The sequence below is a fragment of the Habropoda laboriosa genome, unplaced genomic scaffold (assembly GCF_001263275.1).
Source record: "Habropoda laboriosa isolate 0110345459 unplaced genomic scaffold, ASM126327v1 scaffold88, whole genome shotgun sequence".
Taxonomy (NCBI): domain Eukaryota; kingdom Metazoa; phylum Arthropoda; class Insecta; order Hymenoptera; family Apidae; genus Habropoda; species Habropoda laboriosa.
In genome coordinates, this window is record NW_017100219.1 from 356,520 (window position 1) to 376,820 (window position 20,301).

Here is a 20,301-nt window from a genome sequence, read left to right on the forward strand (position 1 = left end):
ATCTCCTCTGTACTTGTTGCGTGGGCATAAAGGGGTTTAACGAGCTTTAAAAATTGTCACGACACCGTCGTCTCACCGGCGTTTCCTTATTTCCCCGTCTCCTTTACCGTTACCAGGTATACCGGTAATAAAGAGCTGGTTCTCCCCGGTTCTTTTAATTTCCGCTCGAGATTCTTCCTCGAGATATCGTTTCGCGACGTCGATAACGGCACAATCGAGACGATTAACCCCTCTTCTCTCTCCCGTTTCAGATGTGAGTCTGTGAAGGTGGAATCCTCGAGAAGCGCGAGGTCCTCGCAATGGAGGCAGGACCGAAGCAACAGCAACAACAGCAGCCACAGTCGCAACAGCCTCAGCAACAGCCTCAGCAGCAGCCTCAGCAGCAAAATCAACAGAATCAAAGCTCAACGGAGCAAAATTCGTCGAACGGTGGACAAACTGGTAGCCAGGTCACGAGTCAGCAGAGCGGCCAGGCTCAAGGCCAAGCTCAAGGTCAACAGAATCAAGATGCGGCTGCAGTGGCGGCAGCAACTGCGGAGGCAGGATCAGTCGAGGAGGGAGTGCTTCTCGCCAGGGTGCACGTCCCGGAGCTTTACGTCAGCAAGTGTCTTCAGTTCCCCAAGGATCAGCTCGTCTGGGACGTGAAGCAGCAATGTCTGGCATCCTTGCCCAAGGTAAGCCTCTCTCTCTCTCTCTCTCACACACACAAACTTTCTCTCTCTCTCTCTCTCTTTCTCTTTCTCTGTCTTACTATCTGTATTTCCAAGTGACTGACTTCTCCTCCGCGAGAATCCATTAGCGAAGATCCTTGAAGACGGACTGGAAGAGTTGGGAGACCCGACGAATATCGCGAACCGCCTTCGTACGATTCGTTCGCGTCGATCGGTCAATTAACGTTCACCAATTGCATTATCCTCGCCACTCGGTGGCGTCCGTTGAAATTAATCGAGGATACACCTCGAACTGTGCCGCAATTTACTCGGGAAGAGAATCGTAATCGTCCTTGTAGCTTGTGTACTCTGTTACTTTCTTAGTCCATTACCGGTCGATCGGACGTCGAAGCTGCTCGGACCCTTTTGCAAAAGTACGCGCATACAGAATGTTACGCAGCTGCCACTTTGTATGCCAATTTCGCGAAATTACAGAGAACTCTGGCGAACGTTTGTGTACGTAGAGTGTAACACTGGTAGAGTTCTTCGGGAGTGTAAGATCGCGGGCTTCCTGACTCTTCTGTCTCTTTTTTCGTAGCAAGGTAGTTGGTAGCCGGAGCCAGGACGGAAAGTCACGAAGCACACGCAGGATTAAGAGATCTCGAGTAGATTTATTTATCGAGATATTCGCGAGAGACGGTGTGCGGACAAACGAGGGACGCGGACGCGGGAACGCGTGGAAATGCAAATCGAACCGATGCCTGTGCGATGTTCCCGCGACACAACGTCCGGCTCCGGAGAATTTCGAGATCGCACAAGAAGTACCTACACACTACAATATACAACCGCCACCGTCACTGACAACAACAGACACGAACACGCGCCACTGTACAGGGTGTTTCGCAAATGCACGACAATGCTTCGAAACTGAAACAAGTAAAAAATGTCGTATGGATGTAAATATAGATACCATAAACAGTCTAAACGGATTTAATTTGGGTGAAACGCACATCAATTCCAATCCATTTCGGGCTAACTTACACCCGGGCCACAGATTTGAATCTACTAAACTAATCGGGAAACTCTCATCCGTCAGACACCTCCTTAACGAAATTTTCTCAGAAGGTGCCAATCGAGTAAAATTCATCGACTAAACCCGTGCGGCGCGAGGAAGAACATTTTCTAAAACTAAGGTACATATATCGGACATATGTTGTCGGATGACTACGCGTTCAGCGATCTTTTAACTTTCTTCCTTCCTATTCCTGTTTCTTTTCCTGTCCTGTTGTTTCCGAGTCATACTTTCCTCTACCGTGACTCACCAGCGAACCGTGATCCTTGCTCATCCTCGGACTTCGGTCCTTTATTCTTCCGCGCTAAGGTACCCTTCCACCATCGGAAGGCGAATGGTTTTGCAGACGAATGCAGGGTCGTTTTAACCCATAGCAAAATTTCTATTTTATACTTTCATATTTTTCTTGTTTATTTACATGTTTGGTACACAAAATAGGTGGACTTGCTAATCTGAGCCGCCTGACTTTATCAAGACGTATAATTTCAAGAACCTACGGTCTCCCAATCTTTCTATCAGAATAAAGTTGTGTTGGAGACAAGAAATTATCCTAAGTTTACGATGCTATTTTTGAGGATTAGACTATTTAGCTTCGTAGCATTATTAATTGTACAATCAGGGGAAAGCCGCTTAATGGGTTTTTAAGTGCCTGGCCTCTCCTGCTCAATAGCAAATTGACGCATCGTAATCTTATTCTTCGAACCAAGGACTGACTGAAACGTGGACAACAATAGGACGACCTGGACACCCAAAATTTTACCTTATCCCTGACGTACAGATGTGCCGCTACTTGCACTTGACATTGCCCCACTGCAGGGCGTGAACGACAGGACCACGATCCCCCCGAACGTTTCTAACCTCCTCCATTGGACAGCACACCTGTCCCACCGTTTTCCCAATTTTCACTAAGCACACCTCTGGACAGACGACAACGTATAAAAAGGATCGAACAGTTAAAAAGAAGGACTCTTTTAAGAACACTCTTGGACGAACTATCACGCTGAACTTTGCACATTCGGACATTGGACTTGCGCATAGCTAACCTTTAAGAATTTATTTGCTTCTGGACAGACGACAACGTATAAAAAGGATCGAACAGTTAAAAAGAAGGACTCTTTTAAGAACACTCTTGGACGAACTATTACGCTGAACTTTGCACATTCGGACATTGGACTTGCGCATAGCTAACCTTTAAGAATTTATTTGCTATAAAATCGGCCAATAAGTTGAATAAACTCTTATACGTGATCGCGCGTCTTCCGTGAAACCCAGCAATATCCATACGACGCGTTTTACTTGTTCCTTTTTGCAGATTCACCCACTGAAATATCGACACGCATTTACGAAACACACCGTATACACTCTCTCCTCTATTTCCTAGACAAAGTAGACGCTAGAAAATACCGATGTGTGTGGCTTCTTCTGCTTCGTGTCGAATCGTCATGCTCTATCCTCCTGTTTCTTTAGTTTCTTCTTCTCTACACGTAGTTGTTCATTTTTCTTTCCACCGCTTTTTTCTCTCTCTCTCTCTCTTTCTCTTTCTTCATCTTTCCCCGTAACGCCACGCGAGGAATTTTCACGCGTGCCGTCGTCTTTTCTGTTACGCGAGTGTGCCTCGAGCGAGGAACGAGGCGCGGAAATTCCCATGGCATTCTCGTTACGCGACTTCCATCTTTTCTGCGCTTCCTCCATGCAAACTTCTTTCTTTCTTTTTTCTCTTTCTGTTTCCCCCGCTGCTGAGAACGTCTGCTGGCCTGTAGAGAGTCGCCTGTAGTTTCACACGTGGACAATTTGGTTTTGGTCGTTTTGCCTATCGTGTACGGGTCAAAATTTATCCGTTCGGATTAATACGGAGATCCTTTTAGAGCGTGGTAGTAGTAGGGGCAGTAGTAGTACACCTTAGTTACACGGAACGAGTTCGATGACGAACGACACGACACGAGGCCTTAGTGGAGCAACAGCGTAACCGAGTTACGTTCACCTGCATTCCACGCGGAGTTTCGCCTTTATTGATAATTGGTTGCCCTATTAATCCACCACTGTGCGTTGCGCTCGCCTCTGCAGAGAGGTGTAAGACAAAGGAAATCCAGCGTGTGTGTGTACGCGGGCCGCATTGTTGCAAATGTTTCTGTAACCTGTTACGCGTCGCCGGAGATTTTCACCTGGCCAGTCTTCCACTTCTGGCGAGGCGTAGCTGCGAGGGAACGTCCCGAAGCGATAATCGCTCAGAAAAAATACTCGACGCGTATTTCTTTTATTGACAATCGTCTGCATTGAAAGGGTGAAAATTTTGGTTCAAATTTGTAGGAAAATACAAAATATTCCTCCATCTCTGATAGTTTCTAACTTTGGGTGCGATTTTCACCCCGTCACTGTGCACGATCGCCAATATAAAAGAACACGTATCAGATATTTTTTCCAGAACAACCATATCCCAAAGTTTCATCGAAATCGGTGATTATCACTCCGGGATGCTCCCTGGTAATTTTCAGAACGATCTTCACCCCTCCGCAGTGGACAATTCTCGATACGAAAAAACACGTGTCGAATATTTTTTTCAGAACTACCGCATCCGAAAGTTTCATCGGAACTTTAAGGACATGAAAATTATCGCTTCAGAATGTTCCCTCGTTAGCGTTCCCAGTCATCGAACGAGTTCCGAAAAGAATTCTCACGACAAAATCACACGCACACGGACACACCTCTATACACACCTTCCACAAACACAAAGATACCCCAGTAATATACATATATGTACATAAGAAGGAATATATATAAATATATATGTGTGTGTATAATAGATATACTAATTAGTAACTTATGCACACAGCGACACGCGACATCGTCGTGTCCCATCGATCTCTCTCAATCGTGTACATTATATCTGACCTGTGGTGTTGTTGTTGTTGTTGTTGTTTTTGCTTTTGCCTCACTTGCACGGGGCGTGCGAATACACTACACCCGCCACCACCGAACCACCACCGAACCACCACTTCACCTGTGCTATCGTCTATGATTGGGGCCCGCCTCTTCGAACACGCACCCCCGTACTGCGTGACACGCACGCGCGCAATCCACCGCCAAATAAACCAAACGAATATACAAAAATCGGGCCCGACCTTCACCCTCCACCTCCGGTGTGTTGCGTCGCGGATATACCACCGCTTCTTCAACCCTTTTCGAGCGCCTCGCAGGTGGCCACTTGGTACAGGGTACGTCTTCACTATTACTAATAGCATGCATCCAATTACCACCCACCCCCCTTTTATGCAACTGTTTTACTTAATCATCCCGAAACCCGCCCCTCTCTCTTGTTTATGCCAGCGATTTTTTTCTTCTCTCCCCTTTCTACTTTCGACGACGCCTACTGTCGTTTGTTCCGCGAAAGGAAAGGGAAAAGAAACGAAGATTTATATTGATCTGTGCATGGCGAAGTCCCGCGGACTTGCAACCCCTTAGCCTAACGCGTAGGTTGGCCTTTTTAGTGCCAGCTCGGTATTTGGGCGAAAAATGCCACTGGCTGATGTGTTCGAATTATCGCTCCTTACAGCGTCAAGAGAGAATAATGTAGTATCGGGGCCTTCATGCCCAAATAGGAAACCGACCGGCAGTGTCTCTGCTTGCCAACCTGAGGTCCCGGTTGTGTCCCTCAGACTTTTTCTGTCGGTTTCTACAAATATTGCATTCCATGTCCTTTAAGTTTGAAAAGAACGAATAGTAAAATCTTCTTCTTTACAAAGCTATTCGTAGAAGCGATGTCAAATCGGCCCGTGGCATTTTTCGCGCGTACCGCATAGATGGGCCTGGCATTAAAAGTGTTAAGGCCCGATACGCACTAGCGGTCCGCTCCCGATGCGGTCAAATCTCTGAGTACTCACAGTAAGGTCCGGTCACGGTCCAGTCCCGAAATGTAAATTAGTTTACACATCCTACGTTTGGCTAAAAATCGGCTTTTCCGCGATTTTCAACGTATTAATAACTTCGAAGCCAACGAAATGGTGACATAAACTCGGCATTATTTCACGTAGACTGCAGATTTTTCGAAACCAGAGTAACGGTTCGTTTTTGCAAAGAAAAATTTCTTTACAATTTTCATATCGAAAAGGAGTGCGTGCAACGAAATTCCAAGTATTCTTAGTTCCATCTTCTGTGATGCGAATGAAAGAAAATACACTACAAGTATTACAGTTTCGTCAAAATCGGAATTGGGATGGAGAAACCGATGCTAAAATATTCTTTCCAAAGATAATTTCCGGGACGAGACCGGACTGTGACTGAAGCGTTATCCTTAGTGCGAAGGGTACGTTCTAAACCACAGAATACTTGACCCGACCGGAAGCGCGCCGCTAAACAGCGCGTATCGGTCCTAACTCCTCCCTTGTTCGACGCCGCGTCCCCTGAATGCTCGAGGAAAAACCAGAGTAGCAGACTTTTCCGTTCTCCGTTGGTTCCACGACGAAAACCCGGAAGAATCACGGGAGAGAAGCTTCTTCGCTAGTATTTTCGCCATGCTTGGTATTTTAAGAACCTAACATTTCCAACTGTCTCTCTTTTTTTTCCCCAAAAAATAGAGAGACACGTACGTAATGGAGTGTATAAAGAGGGAGATTGGAATCGATCCCGCGGTGAACGAGGACGAACGCTTTAATTAGCAAGGGGACCTTCTCGAATCGATGATTCCTCGTGCTTACGACGCGACCGTAGACCACGAGCTAGAGTTATTTCGAGCGCGATTTGCATGTACTTATAGCAGCTCCTGCCTTTCAGCGCTAAAGTACCATAGAAGATAAGTGCATGTATCGGTTAAGCGTACACAACTGCTGCTGTTGCTGACCCGTGGTTCACGTTCAAGGATGACGCGATACGTTGCCAAGGTCACGCAACCGCCACACGCAGTTTCCTTTCAGCGTGCTTATCAACTTATCGAGTGGTTCTCGGAACCAAGAACGTAATCGGTCCCCTCTAAGAATTTCGGACGAGCTCGTTTCTTCCTTTCATTCTGGTCAGATCCGAGATAACGATCAACGAACGCGGCGACGTCCTTAACCCTTTCGTTGCTACCGGCGCGTATAGGCGCTTTGAAAATTTACTCGCACCGTACAGTTCGCGCCTTTTGGCGCACTTCTAATTTAATCCTTAATTTTATCTTTCAAGTATTTCTAAATGTCGAAACGACACGGCCGAAATAAGAAATCTCGCAGCCGTGGTTGAAAGTATACCGTCAGTCACTCACGTTACGAAAGGGTGTTAAAGAGTCGAACACCAAGTTCCTCGTTTTCGAAGAACGACAGATAAGCTCGAAAACAGCAACTCGCCGCGGTTCTTCTTTCTTTTTCTTCGCTGGAAAAACTCGAGTCTTCGAGATAACTTGCGTTTTCGATTAGTCGTTTCGACCTTTTCTCGGTGCTTCGTTAAGTCGGTTTTGGTTGGAGACGAGAGAGACAAAATTCAGGTAATCTTGATAACTTTCGGTTTCAATAGGTCACGTTAAGTGCGTTCAATTTCAGCTTTTTTTTTCAAGTCGACTGTTCGAAGATAAGAGAGACGAAATTCGGGTAATCTTGATAACTTTCGTTTTGTGTTACTCGTTCTATGGGGGCGTTCAATTTCGACATTTTTTGAGCAATTTAAAAAGTTTATTGTTCGAAGATAAGAGAGAAAATTTCGCTGGTCTTGATAACTTTTGTTTTATGTTACTCGTTTCGTGGGAGCGTTCAATTTCGCCGTTTTAAACTCGATTGTTCGAAGATAAGAGAGACAAAATTCACTTAATCTTGGTGACTTTAATTTCCAATAGGTCACTTTTAAAGAGCACTCAATTTCGACATTTTTTAACAATTTAAAAATTCAATTATTCGAACATAAGAGAGACAAAATTCAATTAACACATTAAGGACCGCTCACGAGTTTTCTCGTGCTGCGCGCCCCGTCTGTTACGGACGGATCACGCCCGTGTTTTCTACACGTTGTCTTTAGATGTCAATTACTTTGATACATTGTATCTACTTTGTCCATTTAAGTGTTTACATCAATAGTCAATGTATTAACCGTTTTCGTCTCATCAATCCCATTGGTGGAAACCGTACAGGTCAAGCTATGAAAGACTGTATAAATGCACGAACCCGAAATAAAAACAGCTTAGTCTCAGAGAAAATTCGACACGTTGCATTGCATTTTGGTGATTCGAATAGTCTTCGTCTTCGAAGCGAATCAAGATATATATGTAAATTTTGTATGGTTCCTCTTCATAGAGAAAAATCTTTCACGCAATATCATACTTTAAAAAAGTACTAGAAACTTTGGTAAAATTGATTTTTAAATAAAATTTTATGATAATTATTAAAAACCAATTTTTTTTAATAATTGCCTAAAATACATCCTATTTTATAATTTCTGAAAGTTTCGCAAAAATTGCTTCATAAATAAAAAAAAAATGAGGCGTATGTCTTATAGATTTCTTAGCGGTCCTTAATGTGTTAACCGTGGTAACTTTAATTTTCAATAGGTCATTTAAAAAAAGTATTCAATGTTAGCATTTTTTCAGTAATTTAAACATTCATTTATTCAAAGATAAGGGAGACAAAATTCAGTAACTTTCATTTTCAGGAGCGTTCAATTTCCATCTTTTCTCGATACATTAAAAGCTCGATCGTTCAAAGATAAGAGAGACAAAATTCAATTAATCTTGTCAGCTTTCATTTTCAATCGCCCAGTTCAAAAGAGCCTTCAATTTCAGCATTTTCTCGGTGATTTGAAATCTCGATCGGCAAAAGATAAGAGAGACAAACTTCAATTAATCTTGGCAACTTTCATGTTCAATTGCTCGGTTCAAAAGAGCGTTCAATTTCACCGTTTCCCCGGTAATTCCTCATTTTTCCAAAGGATTAATAACGACACGAGCGTTCCGAATGGCCGATGCCGCGTTCCTCGTGGCCAGGCGTTACGCGATATTACGCAACGCGGCTCCAACCCGCGCTCTTCTACGTCTCGCTTTGGAAAGCGCCGCTTGTCTCTTCGTAGATTAAATATCAAATGTCGTGGAACGTTGCCGCGGAACAGAACCGATCGAACCTGATTTGTCCCCTGTCGACTTTGTCTAACGACAGGAACGAGTTCCGCGAGCTACTGACGCATCGTTCTGGCGCGTTTTCGCGCGTTCCACCTAATCAGATTTCGAGTGAGATCACCTTCCGGTCTTGTTTAATCGCACGCGTCCGTTGGTTTTCTCCGTTACGGGGGGGAAACTGCGTATCGAACGTTTCTGTAAAAGGATAAGAAACTTGATGGAGAATTCCACGGAAACTGAACGATGAATAATGCGGTATTTATCGGGTCACCCTGAAAGACTAGTCTTGGAATTTCGAGTTTCTTTAACGCGTTGACGAAAGTCTACGGAATATTGTAGAAATTATTTTACCCCTTCGACAGTTTACCCCAGGAGAGAGACTCGGGCAGTGCGTTAAATAACGAACAGTTTAACTCGAGAGAGACTTTTGGAAAGAGACATTATTATCAGAACTGTGACGTAGGGTTGTGTGTACACTGTGCGTAAAATAGGAATTTTATTCACTCTAATTCGTAATTATACTGGACAATCAAATATTCAATTTCAATAAAGTTACGTTTTTCTTTAACTGAACGGTTTAAAACCGCGGGAATTTTCACGACGACCTAATACAAAAGCGCTATTTACCTCGTAGGATCTGCTTGAACGATTGGCAGCGTGTAAATACGAAAAAGGAGAAGGTAGTTGCACGTGTTGCATGATAAAGTCTCGTTAAACAGTTGGATTCGATCGGGAAAACAGGTCAGAGAGGCGGAATTTCCTAGATCCACGTGCAGATAAGGAGCGGCCTCGCGATAATCTCCGTACGTGCCTTCCCTGAAAAGCGTTCCGTGTCGTTCGATCAGCCAGATACCATCGGAAAACCAGTCAGCCAGCCACCACGGAAACACGTATGGGGAGGTTTTCGGGAGGGAGGGAAAAATCGATGGCAGACTCGGAGAAAGGGGTTGTCGCATTATCGGTGACAAGCGTACGGAACGGTTGAAGCGGCGAATGAAACGCCGAAGGTGATTCACTTTCGCGGTCTCGTTGAAATTTCCTCGAAACGTGTCCCGCTAATTAACCAGCCGGCGACCCGACGACGACGACGACGTGTCGACTAATCGATTTTTCTCACCGCCGCGGCGGATAGAGCGGATCACGAGACGCGTCAGCCTCGGGAAATTCCACAAAGCTCCTACTTTTCTTCTTTTTCATTTCTGCCCCGTGACCTCTCCTGGATATTAATGGAACGTTAATTGACATTGAAATACTTGATTTTCGAGAGGAAAATTCAAAGGGTGGATTAATGTAACGGATGGACGGAAGCGGGTCGTTGGTTTTTATCGGTGGGTAGGGAAATTTCTCCCTTGGACTCGGAAGAGACTATATTTTTTATTTTAATTTAGGAAAAATTTAGAGCGACGCATTTCTGTTCTTAATTGCGATGAAGCGATGAAAGCCCAAAGGTGTTTTATTTTATTTGGAGACAAACTCAGTGCATCCCTTAAATTATCCCCAAGACGAACAAGGAAGGATTCAAGTCGAACTGTATTTTCTGTGGTGGAGCGTTGCCACGAAAAATTCGACATTCACGCTCCACTGCAGAAAATATAGATCGACTTATATCCTGTTCACCTTACGAATAATTTGAGTGCGTTGGATTCATCTTCAACTTCCGAATAAAATGCCGCTTGATTTTTGTCGCTATCTCAATTAGGAACAGAGATATAATGAGATATAATAGAGAATTCAGCGATATAATGGAGAATTCAGAGGTATAATATAGAATTCAGAGATGTAATGGAGAATTCAGGGATATAATGGAGACTTGAGAGGTATTGTAGAGAATGCAGAGATATAAACAGAGAATTCAGGGATATAATGGAGAATTCAGGGATATAATGGAGAATTCAGAGATATAATGGAGAATTCAGGGATATAATAGGGAATTCGGAGATATACTAGAAAATGTAGAGATATAAACAGAGAATTCAGAGATATAGTGGAGAATTCAGGGATATAATAGAGAATTCAGGGATATAATGGAGAATTCAGGGATATAATGGAGAATTCAGGGATATAATAGAAAATGCAGAGATATAAATAGAGAATTCAGAGATATAAACAGAGATTTCAGAGATATAATGGAGAATTCAGAGATATAACGGAGAATTGGGGGATATAATGGAGAATTCAGAAATATAGTAGAGAATTCAGGGATATAATAGGGAATTCAGGGATATAATAGAAAATGCACAAATATAAACAAAGAATTCAGGGATATAATATAGATTTTTTTCTCGAAAAGTAAAAATTCCACACGCTATATCGTACTTTCGTAAGAAAGGAATCTTGGAGAGTAATAGGTTGAACGTTAGACACGCGTACGATAGACGTAATTAACGGTGTTCGGTTACACAACGATATCTGTAGATTATTGGCAGGCTATCGATGTCACGGCTTCTCTTATCATCCCATAGAGAGCAGGATCTCACGGGCAAAGCATCGAGATAACGGCTAGCCGGAACCGGTGACCGCACATTACGGGTGTACCCGGTGCGGCGACGTGTGTACCGCAGGTATCCTGCGCGGGGATCTCGCCTCGAATAAATTCATCGGAACGCCACGGGTCCCGCGGTTCTCCGGGCCCACGGATAGATCCTCGTGGGCGTAAGATCATTGTGATTCGCGATCCTGGATCATCCTTCACTTCCGATAGGATCGTCCACTTCCCCCCTGGTTTCTCCCGGCGCGCCGCGGTTCCCTCTGGGCCTTGCTCACTCTCTCTTTCTCCTCGTCCGCGGAGTTCCTATTGCGTTCTCGGTTACTTCTATGCAGGTGAAGCAAGAAGGGGAACGTAGACGTTTAACGTAGAATAAACGGCACACTCGAAGTGGATTTGGAAGGAAGTAGGTATCTTCCGGGACGACCGTTGCGGAATTCGTCGAGGCAAAGTCTTCGCTCCACCGTCCGAACGACGGTGTACATATACGCTATAAGAGAGGGCATCGAGAGGATCTCTAGATCTCTGGAATCCTGTGGAAAAATCGCGCCACGTATCGAGCTACGATATCTTTCCGTGTACCAGGGTATCGAGCGAGATGCCATCGGAGCTATCGTAACTTTTCGTACGCGGTGTAATTGAATGAAGGGTACCTTCCGAGAATCGTGACCGATCCTCGAGATCGTGGTGATCGGTGGAAGAGATCACTGACCTGGTGGATACCTTGAAATTTTCCAATTTACATACCAAACGAAGAAACAAGAACGTCGACGAGAGAATCCTCCGAAAAGATGATCCCAGGTAAAAATATCGAAATCGATACGCAATACCGATGGAATAGCAACGGTACGACGGGAGAAACCGTTCACCAGGCTCACGAATTACGCAACGCAGAGTCGATCGAACGGTCCGAAATGAGAGGTAAAAAAGGAAAAAAAGGGCGCTGGTAGAGGAGGAGAGGTAAAGAAGAACACGCGACAGGCGGGCAGCGGAGGCAGGCGAGGTGCACGCGGTGAATACGCGAGATTGGCGAGCGTTCCCGTTCGGGGCCGTGAAACGTTTCTCGATCGATTTGCAGCAATGAATACCACCGTCCAGTCCCGGCGAGAGTGGTTTATTGAACGATTCCGCGAACGAGTTCGAAGCGCAATCGGTACGGGGCTGGCTCGCACGTGCGTGTACATGCGTGCACGGAAAACGATGACACGAGACGAGAGAGAGGTGGAGGAGAGGCAGTCTCCTCTTTCAGATAGAGGTGAGGGCTGGTTGCTCGTGGCTGCTACGATCAGACTGGAGAATGCGGCGGGAAGAGAGGAAGACGAAGACGAAGACGAAGAAGGAGAAGAGGAGAAGAAGGTGGAGGAGGAGGAGGAGGAGAAGGACAAACGACCGCCTCGTGACTCCACTGTCAGGATCAACAAATCCTCCCGCCGTAGACGCGGAACAAATGCACACGAGTTGTTGATCGCGTACGATCGAGCACAGGCTATTTATACCGAGAGAGGAGGAGGCTCGTCGACTCGTCCGAGGGAGCAGATCGAATGGAGATCGATGTGCTAGCTTTTCAGAAGTGGAGGAGGACTGCTGCTCCTCCGCAGAGTGAACGAACGCGACCGGCCGACTGCCCGTGGATCGGATCCTGCGCTCCTGGAGAACGAACGTGCAACCAGATGTGCTGTACGCCTCTTCTCTCTAGGAGAAACGAGAAGGAATTCCGACCACGGAGGCACGCGAATCCCGCCAGGAAATTACCTGAAATATTCAAAACGCTGCCATTGTTAGCCTAGATACACGTACCTTGTTTCCTCGAGGGCCCGCTCTTGAGCCTCGTTGCGTACGGAGGCTGCCCTCCTCTCCTCTTCCTCTCTTTCTTTGGATACGTTCAAAGGGAATCCGAAGGATTAACCTGTTAACTGTGGAACGGACGTGGCTTGATACAGAAATTCTACCTACTAAAGTAGAATACTATAAAGTATCGAACAACCACCCTAAGGTTCAGTCGAGGGAAGAATTCGACGATCACCCGGATCCTTCTCATGATCGCGACACCAACTTTGATTACTAAGAGATTCATAAATGGTAAAAGTGTCACAGTCTAGCGACTCTGCCGCAGCGAAAGGATTAAAGCGAATATAATTACTCTTGCTCCCGGGTATTCTTTCGTCCTCGTTATCGTTGAAACCTCGAACCTGACGTTTCTACTCGTCCAATCTTGAGATAGAAAAGGCAGAGATCTAGCTATTCAGATCTCCTCCGAAAGCGTTCGAAATCCCTCGAAGAGCATCGGAGTTTTTTCAGGGGGAGGCTGCGCGTAAGTTCGTCCACTTTACTCGTCGGGACGCGGCCGTGGAGCGGTAGCCGGCAACTGCAGCAGCCTTTTACCCGGGGCTCTCCAAGTGCAATCTCGTATTCATGAATTCCTTGTATGTAGCCCCTCTGCCTTCCTCCACCTCCGCCTTCCTTCTTGCTCCGCCCGCGCTCCTTACCTCCTCTTCTCTCTCTCTCTCTCTCTCTCTCTCTCTCTCTCTCTCGCTCGTCTGCTGCCCTTCCGCCTCCTCTAACAATCCCATACGCGTCGCTCCGCGAAGCCCGGAGACCGAGAAAATCGCTCGACGCTCCGGCAACGGCTGAAAAACAGACGAGAGACGCGAGAGCTGTGAACTTTTCCGGCTGAAAATCACCAGGACGAATTTACGAGGATTTGTCGCACAGGGCTCTGTGTCTCCTTCGTCTCGACGAGAGTAATCACGAACAAAGACCGAGAAGCCTCTTCTATCTCTCTCTGTCTTCTCCTCCACCATTGTCAGAGTCGGCGTTTCCCTGCGTGAGAACCACTGGGACACGTTCGACGTTTATCTCGACGCGATGGTGACCGTAAAAGTCTACGCCGTTCAGGATTCGCGACCATAACAATAATTCCGCTGTTTAACCCCATCGAGTCTCTCCGCTGCAGTCGCGTTCCTTCGTCCTTTTGCTCCTCGAGCAGAGGAGGTTTCTCCTCTCAGGGAATTCTCGCGCGAAAACGCCACCTCTTCCACCGGAGCCCCAACTATTTATTGGATTTGTCAATTATCGCGAAACGCCGCCAGGAACGCGGAAATCCTCACTGAAACCTTCTCCAATGGTCGAACGTTTTTCGTCGTCCCGCTGGGTATACCGCCGATAAGTTCGATCGCAAAATCGTGTAGCCAACCTTCTCTCGTGCTAACTCTAATACGATAAGTGTACCAGCCAAGCTGCACTACGAGTGTTTTTTTTTTCCCCTCTTCTTTCTTCGTCTTCCACGTCGTATCTAGCGAATCCTACGAAACAGTATCGACGTGTGTGTGTGTGTGTGTCGGTGAAGAAATATTCGACGACCTCGATCCTCGTGAATCTTCCGTGGGAATTCAATCTACCCTGGAAGAGGAATGGAAGAGATAGGAAAGGTAACGCGAGTCTTTAATTATTCGGGGTTAGATAACAGTCTAAACTGTGCGGAGAACGGGGATGAAAGAGGTTTCGATGGATTCCATCGCCGTCTAAAGATCAACGAGCCAAACGGCGAGAGTTCCGTGCAAATACGGAGTGTGGTCGTATAAAATTAATTACCCGGCTCTTTGATCTCTGTCTGCTTCTATCCACGGTTTTTTTCACTTTCTCGTTGAACGGCTCGAGAGGTCGTCCGCTCGTGGAATCGAGCGAGAATCTACTCGTCCGGTTTTTCACCCGGCGTCGAGCCAAACGAGGAGAGAGAGAGAGGTAGGTGGTTCACGTGGTACATAATGGATACTATTAATTAGGAAAGTCTATGAAAGTCTTCGGGTTGACGGAAAGGGAGTAAATGGAGAGTGCCGAGCACCGAGGTCACGGGTCTCCAAGTCTCGAATGATTCGTTAAAACGGAGGAGGAAATGAGATCTGTCGTCGCTCGGTGACACCGAGTGCGAGGTGCATTTTTTCGGTAGCTTCTCTCGGGAATAGACGGAAGGAAGAGGTGAAGAAACTAGTTGGGAGGAGGAAGTTAGAGACGATCGAAACGAGAGAAGACGGTTTTCGTGAAGCTAGCCGGCCGGAAAAAGGCTCGAGTGGCACTTTTTCGCCGATTCAGTGACACGTGCCATCTCGAGGGCTGCCGTTTTCCCGCGCATCTTCGACGACCCATTTTCGCGAAATAAACTCTCCTGCCCAGCGAAATGTTTTGCTGCTTGAAAAAGAAGGAAGAAAAGCTACCCCTCCGTCTATTATTCGCCGGTCGAAAGTGGAAAAAATCCAATAACTGTTACCAGCGGTGTGTTCCCACCGGGTGAAAATCCAGCGGAACGAAATGTTTCGCGAATCGACTACAGGCAATATCCGGAAATTTGTGTACACAGATAGAGCGAAGGTTTCGCGACGAGTGTGACGGATCGCCGGTGTAATTTCCACTTTGATTAGCGGATGCCTCCGATTCCGCGGAGGCTTCGAATTGGCAGCGACGACGCATGGCTAACGTGGGCTTGATTAAAATCGACGCGGAGTAGAACGGAGAACGCTCAATTTCCGGCTCGAAATTTCGCATTTCGAAATTTCCCCGAACTGTGGAGGTCTCGCGTGTCAAACGACCGGCGCTCTGCCACTGTTCGATTACCGGCGGAAGGTGTATTTTTAGACGGAACCCGGAGGGAACGTTAGGCACGTAGCTGCCTAGTACTCGTTTAGAACACTTGACATTTAGATTCCCCGTTAAATTAACCGATGTCTTAAAGAGGATCGACGATCCTGTTTCTTCTCTGACCAGTCTTTCCTATCGAGTTGGGACGTGCTAAAAAAAATCCAGTTCAATGCGAGCGCCAATTCGTTCTATAAATACTCCGACGTGTATTTGTTGCAAACCGTCTCTCTCGCGCGAGATTCCATCGAAAAACACCAAAGTATCGCTAAAACAAGAGTAACATGGTAAACGAGGGAAGCAGCGGAAGAGAAAGGGAAACGATTTATTTTCCCGATTTTCCCAGCCTCGACGAAGAACTCGATCGACGGAGGAGCATCTTCGTGACGAGGCGCAACCGATCGTTCCCCCGGAATTGATTGGCAATTACCGGCTGGCCCGAGCTATGGCCCGAGCTATGGCGCGCTCGATTCTCCGATCCAGAAAATTGAGTTACTCGGCGAAACTCGATTCGCGAGAGGAGAAACGCGAGGAGGAGTAGTCGACCTGCCACGAAAACTCGATATTACCTTAATCAGACTTTAAATTGCGCGTTCGCGAAGCACCAGGAGGAGGGGGGAGAGTGAACGAGGTGAGCTTGGAACCAAAATCGTCTGGAGTAGACTCGATCTGACGGGGTCCATCGAATTTCCTGCCCACGTGGAAGCGGATTAACGCCGGCCGGATTCGACTTGGATGAACGATTACTCTGTGTGTGCGGGTGAACGAGTGAACGAGGTAAACGGCGAACGCGTGCTACTACGTTGCCCGGAGGGAAAGAAGGCCTCGCGTTCGCCGATAATGAAGTAACGCGACGAATCGCGCCAATTAGGCGACGGGGTAATTAACGGAAATTACTCAGCAGGCCTGGCGATAACACGCGTGCAGGATGTAATATTTAGCAGGATGTCAATCGAGACAGTGGAGATTCCTCCTCGTTACTCCTCGTCTAACTGGTTCGAATTGGTCGGAGAACCGTTTAGCGGCGGTATCAGGATTCGATTTCCACCGTAAGGAACGCGAGAGACTGTTGAATACAGCGAGAGGGAGAACAGCTCATTGAGAGGTTCGTGATCGTAAAGAGAGGCACCAGACGCGAGTCTATTTATAGACTGGACCCATTATTAGCCCATGAGGGACATAGAAATTAACGCGGGGAATTAAGCTCGAGCGCCGTGAGCTGTGGTCGATGATGGATGAAAGCGTGGTTAAGGGCGAAAAAATTCCTTGACTTATAGCACGTTCTGGCACGTCGCGCTGCCCACGAGGATAACTCTGAGGAAGGACGAGTTGGGAAAAAAGGGAGAGATGCTCCTTTCTGTCACGACTCGTTTCGTCAGCTGAAGAACGTAAATTGTCGAAGGAACGACTGTCTTCGGCCTGTGCGTGTGCGCTTAATTGTTCGACAGCGAGGAACAAGGATCTAAAGGATCACGAACGGGGCGAGTAGGGAAGAAGAACGTCTCAATTCAGCGTTACACTTGCGCACCTCCTCCTGCACGGTTTTTTGCACGATCAAGGAAATCGGTTTGTCCTTTTTCCCAGCAAATTCACCGGAAGAGGACTCGCTAATCGTGGGTAAACGGACCGCGCAGGACTCTCGGAAACCGGATGACAAAGGCGGAACCAGTTCTAATAACCTGTCTCGGGACGGACAAAAACCGGTGGCCAGCTTAAGAATCGATAGAGAGAGTCTAAACGATCCTCGTCCACGATCATCGATCTTCTTCGAAGAATAGATTCCCTTTTTCACCGTTGCCGTCTTTCACCGAACCCTTTGATTCACGACGCTTTTTCAACCGTTCTGATTCTAATCAGCTATCCGAGCCACTCCTGGGAAAGATTAGGTTTCTTTCGGAGAAACCAATGGGAACACGGTATCAACGTTTTCCACATACGTGTGTACTTACTTACACTGGGGCGTGTTTGTACCGAAAGGATTACGTGATTTAAATTACGTCGCTTCGACAAAGTTAGTATCATGTATCGGTAAAAGTATACTTACGTAGCGTTCGCGCTATTCGTTTCCAAGGTTTTCCTTCCAAGTGTAATGAGTAACTTTGCGAGAAAATAGTTTTCCTGTAATGACGATGCAACAAATTTTTTTTAATCAGTAATTATATGTTTTGTATATTTTATGAAAACTCAAGCTCAATTTGACGAGTTCACACTATTAGGACCTTATTTTCATGAAAGCACCCTAAATGGAAGTAGATATTTAGAAGTTCTGTCCTAGGTATTCCAAACTAAATCGTTTTTTTCAGGATCTCGATAATTTCGCAATAATCACAAGTGTCTTAATACTTAACCCTTTAACTAGGGAAGACGAGTTAACTCGTCATTGGTTCACCGAAACTCAGAACAGAGTATCGATTGTTTATTTCTAATTGTACAATTCTGCCTGCGTTAAATATAAGATATATCATATTCACATTTTGAATCACAAAACCAGAGAGATTCAGTTTCCATTTGAAAAGAGAACGCACTCGACAGGTTAAGAACGGAAGTGCAGTGTACATATCCTACATATCCGAGTAACAAATCTCTCACCGTACTCATTTTACGTTTCCTCCAAAGAAACCAACAAACTCTCACCCTGCTTGTTCCTGGCACCTAACCGTAGAACAAACTACCTGAAATCAGAAGTGCAACGTTGAACGTCCAACAGCAATCTCGTGGATTCCGCGATCCACTATGCAAGAAGAATCTTTCACAGCCGGTCTCGTACGGTAGGGAAGTTTGGTTCCGCGCGAATTCCCCTGTCTCGTCTGCGCTCGCCGTGAAACGGCGCGTAAACGGTACTCGAGAAAAGCTCGCAAGGATCAAGGAAGCACGCGACGGCCAGAAAATAGGAAACTCCAACGCTAGAGGACGAACGCGAAAACCGGAACCAGCGGTCTCACCAGGGGATGCTCTCGAGGCAAAAGTAAAACGGCGAACGGTCGCTCGCGGCTGTTTCCGAAGCCGGATTACCCCGGTGCCGCGGAAACCCATAATTCCTGTAATAAGGTCATTATCATGTGACCCGAGACTGGACGCCGGGACCAAGACACGAACACACACACGCTCGCACACCGGCGGCTCTCGAAGCTTGCATAAATACAGATTTCCATTTATACCTCGCCGCGGTCGCGCCACGCCACGCCGTTCCGTGTGCGCGCGGTGTGTACGCGTATTATACGAACTCGCGCGGCTCATGCCGTGCACAGTGGCGTAACCTCGAATCCGGGTCAGATTCTGTCGCTTACGAATGAAGATTTTCGTGGTTGAACTGTCGATCGAAGAATTCTCCGGCGCCAACTTTTCTCCGATAAGCAGCTGTTCGATCGAACCTTGTCTCTTCCGACGAGTATCTCGTTATCTGGGAATCTACCAATCAGTCGTGGAGAGATTGTAACGGAATAAAGAATCGAACTTGTTTACAATTCCTCCGGCTGTTTTTCCATAGCTCGTGGCTATCTCCTCAAGTTCTAGGTCTCTCCCCTCCCTCTAAGAGAAAGATCGACCGGATGGTTACGCCAGTGGGTTCCGGGGCAGGACTGTGTATAAATGTCTAGATGCACACAGCGTGGAGAGCGTAGGTACACGCGAGAGGGGCCTGGCATACCATCGGCTGTCCATAGCCACCTAAGCAGATTCTGTCCCCAAGGTACGAGCGGCGAGGATTCGTAGCGTTCAATTTGCATTCTAAAGTCCTGGCGATGGAGAGAAAGAAGAGGAGCCTCACGGCGCTTCGCCACCGGATCTCTCCTTGCCTTTCCACGCTCCTCTCCACTCCCTTCCATTTGTCCCTTTATTATTTATACAGCGGCGAGTTGCCGCCGAACCTCCAGGGCCACGCCGTCCCTCGCGCCATAAACAAAGGTGATTTAATAAACTCTCGTAGCTCCGGAGAGAGGGAGAGAGAGAGTTAAATGAGCCAACTCGCTAATTGGAATATGGAAAAGGGGCTACTTACTTCGCGTCCATTTCACGCCTCTGGACAATCTGTATTCTACGTTGCGATCGGCTGAAACATCTCGGGGAAGGGTAGGATGTCCGTGGTTAGGTAGAGAGCACTTAGCGTTTGTTTGTCGAGGGGAGGTGGACGAGTAGCAACAAAGTTGCGTGATTATCCATCCGTGGCGATGGATTACACCGATCGTTCGTCCTTTTCCGCGCAATTTGTAACCAGTTCTCGGGACGGTCGTGGTTCCATGCAAGAAGAAGTATTAGGCGTAGGAATAAGTTGGTCCCGATCTTTTGGTAAAGTGAAAATATAGAAAGTTAATCGTTGAAATATTCGCCGTTGTTTTCTACCACTTCCCGCCACTTTTCTGGTAAGTCACGAATCCTGTGGCTTCGACGCGAGAGTTTTGCT

At 46.6% G+C, this 20,301-nt stretch overlaps 1 protein-coding gene across 1 annotated transcript in view; it reads left to right on the forward strand.

Moving 5' to 3' along the window:
• The first annotated feature begins 256 nt into the window (after window positions 1-256).
• LOC108570947 (SH3 and multiple ankyrin repeat domains protein 1) overlaps window positions 257-20,301 on the forward strand; it is a 43,844-nt gene continuing 23,799 nt past the window's right edge. Inside the window, exons 1-2 of the mRNA XM_017932884.1 lie at window positions 257-674; window positions 4,917-4,934. Of these exons, the coding sequence (XP_017788373.1) occupies window positions 300-674; window positions 4,917-4,934 (393 nt within the window). The 5' untranslated portion in view covers window positions 257-299. The remainder of the gene's footprint in view (window positions 675-4,916; window positions 4,935-20,301) is intronic.